At 37.2% G+C, this 7,500-nt stretch overlaps 1 protein-coding gene across 3 annotated transcripts in view; it reads left to right on the top strand.

Moving 5' to 3' along the window:
• Positions 1-1,970, top strand: part of LOC144964912 (uncharacterized) — a 26,624-nt gene extending 24,654 nt beyond the window's left edge. For all 3 annotated transcript variants that reach the window (XM_078899690.1, XM_078899692.1, XM_078899691.1), the window contains exon 9: positions 634-1,970. In XM_078899690.1, coding sequence (XP_078755816.1) covers positions 634-1,286 — 653 coding nt within the window. In that variant the 3' untranslated portion in view covers positions 1,287-1,970. The remainder of the gene's footprint in view (positions 1-633) is intronic.
• The last annotated feature ends 5,530 nt before the right edge of the window (positions 1,971-7,500 follow it).

The raw sequence follows: 7,500 nt of genomic DNA, 5'->3' as shown, positions 1-7,500 counted from the left end.
AAACAAGTAAATAAAATGCCTATTATTCTTCCTCACGGGAACTTTTTCTTTAAGGTTTTTCTGGCGAAAATACCAATATAACCCAGGCGTCACCCGCACTGCAGCGCCGTAAAGTTCGCAACAAGAGATAAATTCCTTGTTCAAGGTTCCACCTTGAGGAAGTCTGCCAAAATCTAAATAATAACGCGTTTTCAAAAAATTTTGGCCAGAAAATTCTTCTCTTTCCATCTTGTGTCCATTTAGGTCTAATGCTAAGTGTTGGTGGTGGCAAAAAATGTAAAAGGAGTGAAATTTTGAATTATTGCCTTTAAGCCCCGTTTTTCCTGCACTAAACTTTACAGGACCTCCCGATTCGAAAGCTAGTGTCATACCACTAACCACATAGCCGAACAAGGGGTCACATTGGGGGAAAAAGTAATTTTTAAGAAAGAAAATCCTTCTCTTACTCCAAAAATTGTGGATTTCCGCGAATCCCAGGAAATTCATCAACACCGCAATACTATCATCAGTTCAATGTAGCTTTGTAGAGTTGTGGTGTGTGTGTGTGTGTGTGTGTGTGTGTGTGTGTGTGTGTGTGTGTGTGTGTCTAGTAACTTTAATAAATATTTCATTCATTCTCCCCTTATTCTTCAGCAGGACGATCTATTTTGGCTCAGAGACAACTAAAATTGAGTATCAAGCATTTGGCATTTGGCACCAAAAACATATACAACGTGGTCAATGGTAATTTATCTCCCGAAGAAAATGAGGGCTACGACTCATTAAGCTCATCAGCATTCGTTGATAATCAGCAATCTTCAGATAGTTCCCCAAATAATTCGGATATCACAAACAATGTTTTAGATATTAACTGTGTAATTAATGAGAACTTTGAACATGAAAAGGGTGTTGAATCTGACTATGACCTTTCACCGACAAAAACAATGGTAGATACCAATTCCATACATTCTAGACTTTTCAAATATGGAGACGATTTTGATGATGAGATGAATCTCGAACGTGTGATCGTGGTAGACGACGACCAAAACGACCTGACTCGTTCCCCGCACTGCTATCACAGAAGGCACAACCAGTCATCAAGCAAGTCAACTATGCCAGTTTACAGTATCAATGGTACTGGTAGATTAAACAGTTTCCCGTCTACGTGGCATCAAACCACTATGGCAGGATCGTCATATACGATGTTGCCATTCATGGGTAAATGTAGAAGAAACCAAAGCGATGTTGATGTGACTCCAATAGCTAGAGTCATGGGGATGAGTTTTAGAAACTTAACAGACGATTGAAGATTGATATACTTGGATGGATCTTCATGGCGTCAATAAGCTCGTTATTCTGGAGGAAGAGATGAGCTACTTGCAATTGGATTCAATAGTCTGATGTCACGTCGCCCAGCAACGGCGAGCAGCGTGATTCGAAACAAAGAAAATTGGTACTATTTATTCTTCATGCTGGCTAGAACTTTTCATATGCCATGAGATCAGAATGTATAAAAGTCAAAACATGATCATATTTAATTTATAATGTTTTTCTCCTCTGGGTACACTTTTATGCTTGTCGGAGAAATATTTCATAAGGGCGTCAGCCATTGTTCCGATAGTTTAGAGCCAGATACTAAGTTACTATGCGTCATTACGAGGGAAGTGACGTCATGACTGTTGAAGCCAATTGTGCGTCCTCAGCAATAATTTTAAACCAAATAATGTGACCTAATTACTCTTTTGTTATCATTTATCTCTCTTTTGAATCCTGAAGCAATATTTTATCCCGTATTTCGATTACTTCAATTTCAATGCCATTGGTTCGTTGAAAAATGATTACTCCCACCTTTTACGTAAATACTCAAAAGAAAATGACAACAATTTTGCTAGGCTCATTCAAAATGTTTTGCCTGTTTAAAAAATGATTATGGTATATAATCAGATGCTTGTAAAATGGTGTACTGAACAATAAATATGCCTTATGTATTCCGTTGCTCGTTTGAGCTGCATAATTATATTCCCACTCCTTTAACAAAAAAAAAATTGCCATCTGGATTTTTGTCGGGTGTCCCTACACTGAACTCTCCTTTTCCGGGAGGCGAAGATTCACTCTGTCCACCGTCCACCGTCCACTGAAAGCTTCAATGACCTTCCGTGGTGTCCACGAAGACTTCTTTTTTCGTCCAACATCGAATTAGGGTAGCTAGAACAATTAATATCGATGGCGGCCGATCAAACCTCTGAAGTCTCGATTTTCACGATGATCCGCCCAAAATCAATAAAACATGGTGCTCAAAGCCCGTCTGTAGACTTCAGAGTTTTGATCCGCGGATTGTGAAAATCGAGACGTCAGATGTTTAATCCGCAGACCATCGATATACAAGTATAAGATAGACATCGAGCATTACTTTATAAGGAGCGATTTTGGCGTTATTACCCAATAAATAGTCACGCGGTTATAGTCATGTGGTTATTTGGGCAACGTGACTCAACGAGCCGGGGAATTAAATGTTTGTCCAATGGGACTAAATAAGTTCCAGGATCATTTGTGCAATTGTTTTTTGTTTGTTTGTTGCTTTAGGTCTCTTCCAACACAATTGGGGTTATATGAGAGACCGCTGAAACAAAAAAACAAGCAATCTAACAAAAATAGTACAAATGTAAATCAAAATCATAACCTAAAGATATAAGCTAAATTATAAATAACCAAGAACAAACAGGCAGAAGATTTACAGAAAAAAAATATCCCCTGTCAAAAATACAATCACAAACCAAAGAAGCAGGATAGGCTAGTAAAGAGAAGAAGAAACGACATCACTATCGGATCGTACACCCATGCGAACATCATAGGTATATGATTCAAGGGTGATGCTCCCATCCAACCACCCGCTGTGCAATTGTTAAAATTAAAATTAAAACAAGCAAAAACAAATTACAATAGATCTGAAAAACTTATAATGATGGTAAGGACAATGTATTACGAACTCCAAAAAAAAAAAATACGAAATAAAAACTAAAAAAAAAAAGTTAATGGTAAATAAATATTATAAAAGAATATGTAATATCAACAATAGTGAATAATCTGACGATCGCAGCATTTTCATTGTTCCTGGCAGGATATATAAACCAAATATTTACAAATCATTTATAAATAATACCTATACTATACAGTAAATGATTTGAATGGAAAATAATAGTACCCCATAGAAATAGAAAAAAAGAACAGAACCTTCGACTGTTTACCTCGGGGGTAAGGACAAAATCAAATCTCCAAGGCAAGGACAAAATGCTACGTGGATAGGAAAATAAAATAATGGGAATTCGAACCCAGGACCTTCCGATTCGAAGGCGAGTGTCATAGAATCGACTAAGGATTTGGATCTAGCTTCAATAAATAGCATAAAATAGGATCGCTCTGGGGTTCCCCTTTATAAAAAAAAAATGATTAAACAAGAAAACAAATGGTATATTAGTCTCCTTTTTTTTCAATACCATGCATTTGTATTGATAAATCTATATAATTTCCTTCAAAGAGAGACCAATGGTCTAGTAAACGACCATACATGGTACAGTAAAACCCATCAGCTCAGAGGCTTGCTCCTTTTTAACCGTTTTACTGCGCTTGCGACGTATTTAGCTCCATTCAGCGCCAGTAAAACGGAAGAAAATGGGATCGCCAAAAAAATTATAGGTTTACAATTGAAAGCACACGAGAAAAATAAGACAAAGGGAAAGGGTTCTAATTTGAGATCACCTAAAAGTCTCATCCAGACACAAACACAGGTCCCCAATAAGAGAAATACACTCAAATGTTTACAAACCAATATATATTAATATATTTAAAACCAAAAAAATGTAACTACATAACAAAGATATGATTTACAAGGAAAAGAATATCATCTCCCAAAACTATAATTATACATTTGACTGCTTCCCTCCCAGTCAAGGACTGGGACAAAACTAAGCAATCTGATTCCAAGACAAAGATAAAAAGCAACATGGATAACAGATAAAAGTGGATAGAAGACGCATCGTGACCCCCTGCCCACTATGGGAGGTCAAATACCCCACCCAACGGAAGAAAATGGGATAATCAAAAAATTCTAGATTTACAATTAAAAGCACATGAGAAAACTACTACAACAAAGGGGAATGGTTCAAATAGGGAATAGATGAAGATTCCAACATCATTGTAAATAGTTTGAGATCACCCACGACAAGTCTCATCCAGACACAACAGCAGGATCCCACTAAGAGAAATACACTCGACTGCGTACAAATCATTAAGATATTCAAAACAAAATAAAATTAATAGTACATGATGGAGAGATGATCTAAAAGGAAAATGGATATAATCTCCCATAACAATAACTCTATAACTGTTTCTCTCCCAGCCAATGACTCCGGTCAGGGCAACGAATCTCAGTTCAAGACAAAGACAGAAAGCAAGTTAGAAATAATAAGTGCAACCTCTCGATGACGACAACTCCACTGCGACATGGGCCCCTGGTCCTGATGTCTTTTTTTTTTTTTTTTTTTTTTTTGTTAGTAACAAAAAACTTCAATAAACCCTATTCATCTGTCATTGTAGTCTCTCAGTCAACAGTAAATATCACGGGATTGGATTAATCATGGCAAAAATAAGGTCAGATATGGAACGGAAAGAAATATTACCTATACCGGATGATGCTAATTTCCTCTTTGGAAATCTTTTGCGTTGAAAGTTTGAAGGTGGTATCTTACCTGCCATCGTCTACTAGTACTAGAGAGCGTGATGTTACCAGCACAAAATTGGCGAATTGTTTTGTTTGTTTTTAAGGGTTTTACGACGCTTGCAACACATTAAGGTCATATCAGCGCCAGTAAAAAGGAAGAAAATGGGATAGTAAAAAGTTCTAGAATTACAATTAAAGCACCCAAGAAGAGGTAAGACGGTAAGACAAAGGAGAATTGGTTCAAATAGGGAACATGTAAATTCCAAGAGCATACTAATACTATCTAAGTACTTAGTTTAGGACCACCTAAAAGTAAGAGTATCATCCAGACACAAGCACAGATACCCACTAAGAGGAATACACTTAAATGTTTACAAATTATATGTTAAGAATAAAACAAAATAACATTACAACAGAGAGATGATTTACAAGGAAAAAAATATCATCTCCTGAAACTCTACCTATACATTTTACTATTTCCCTCCCAGCTATGGTATCTGGCCAGGGCCAGGACAAAACCAAGTAATCTCATTCCAAGACAAAGACAGAAAGCAATTTGGAAAACGGATAGAAGAAACAGTTTTGTTTTGTTTTGTTTTTAAGGGTTTTACGGCGCTTGCAACACATTTAGGTTATATCAGCGCCAGTAAAAAGGAAGAAAATGGGATAGTAAAAAGTTCTAGAATTACAGTTAAAGAACCCAAGAAAAAGTAAGACACAGGGGAACTGGAAACAAATAGGGATCAGATGTAGATTCCAAGATCACACTATCATTGTACTTAGTTTGAGATCACCTATAAGTCTCATCCGGACACAAGCACAAAATCCAACAAAGAGGAATACACTCAAATGCTTACACGAAACATTAAAAATAACAAATATAATAATACATAACAGAGAGATGATTTACAAGGAAAAAAATATCATCTCCCAAAACAATAACTATGCATTTGACTGTTTCCCTCCTAGCCAAGACTCCGACGAGGGCCAGGAAAAAAACAAGTAATCCCATTCCAAGACAAAGACAGAAAGCTTGTTGGATAACAGATATAAGGCGATAGAAGAAACAGTATGTACCTCCCTGCCCACTGTGGGAGGTCAGGAACCCCACCCAGTAAAAATAGCCGAATTAGTGACCGTCCATACAACGCCCACTTCTAGACAACAGACTAGCTAGTCAGACTAGAAAACGTTTATGAAATCCGAATTTTTTTTTAGTCACTTGCTCGCTTAGGCTTAAGACTAGCCACGGTATAAGGGATTGAATACACAGCAAACAACCTCCCTAGCCACTATGGTAAGACAGAAGACCCCATCCAGTTTGTTTATTGCTTTAGGTCTCTTCCAACACAATTGAGGTTATATGAGAGACCGCTGAAACAAAAAAAAACAAGCAATCTAAGAAAAATAGTACAAATGTCAATCAAAATCATAACCTAAAGATATCATTAGCTAAATTATAAATAACCAAGAACAAACAGGCAGAGGATTTACAGGAAAAAAAATATCCCCTGTCAAAAATACAATCACAAACCAAAGAAGCAGGATAGGCTAGTAAAGAGAAGAAACGACATCACTATAGGATCGTACACCCATGCGAACATCATAGGTATATGATTCAAGGGTGATGCTCCCATCCAACCACCCGCTACCCCATCCAGTCGACCCAGAGGCCCATCGATCCCCCACACTGAATGGCCTACACAAACAGCTCATGTACAGTAAAATAATTAAATCACAATAACTTTTAAAGCAAAATTCAATAAATTTTATTTCAAATAAAATGTACATAGCATCAATGTAACAAATTTAAAGCATTTAATGTTGGTCACAAAAAAAAAAATCAATTCATCAAACAAAAAATAAACCTGGCATCTCCACCTCAAATTAACAGTTAGCCTGGATCAGTGGGGTCTTCGATAGCTCAGTTAGTAGAACACTCGCTTCACATGTAAAAGGACCGAGATCAATCCCGAGTGAAGTCAAGATTTTTCCTTCCCCCTCTGTCCACCCAGCAGTGATTGGGTAACTGTGTTTGTTAGCCTTGGTGGAAGACTAGAGTCCTATCCAAAGGGTAGCAAGCAATAACCAGGATAAACTTCAGCTCCACTGGATGTCAGAAACATCTTTTAAACCAGCATAAAAATCAAAATTGAAAGATCATCAAAAGAGGATGTTTGTTTTGTTTTTTAAGGGTTTTACGGCGCTTGCAACACATTTAGGTTATATCAGCGCCAGTAAAAAGGAATAAAATAGGATAGTAAAAAGTTCTAGAATTACAATTAAAGCACCCAAGAAAAAGTAAGACAAAGGGGAACTGAGAACAAACAGGGATCAGATGTAGATTCCAAGAGCATACCACCAATGTAGGGTAAGATGGGGGAATTCCACACCCAAACTTCTTAGATCTAGCTCTTCACAGGAAGAAAGCAAGAAAAGCCATTGGGAACTCTTCTAATTTTGAAAAGTGCTTTTGACCTTTACTTTCTGTTTCAACACAAGAGGTAGCCATCTTTTCAACAGCTGCATTCTGAGACTGAGGGAAAGTTGTTTTCAAGTGTCGAAGGTAAGTAGAACACTCATAGTTTTCAAAGATTGCCAAATGTTGTTAAATGTTCTCTAAATTTGAAGCCCAAGCTAGAAATGCTTAATCATTCACTAGATATGTAACAGTTGCCCACAAACGTGCTCTATGTGCCACCATTAAAATGGTGTGCCTCTTGTAGATCCAAAAGCGTCAGGGAAATTCCACACCCTCAGGGTGTGGAATTTCCCGGTTCCACTTTGGAAGGAATTTTGTGATC

Source organism: Berghia stephanieae, chromosome 2, assembly GCF_034508935.2.
Source record: "Berghia stephanieae isolate SIO BIC M18660-M18661 chromosome 2, UCSD_Bste_1.3, whole genome shotgun sequence".
Taxonomy (NCBI): domain Eukaryota; kingdom Metazoa; phylum Mollusca; class Gastropoda; order Nudibranchia; family Aeolidiidae; genus Berghia; species Berghia stephanieae.
Note: the sequence above shows the minus strand (reverse complement) of the source record. Positions and strands in the feature narration are given on the sequence as shown.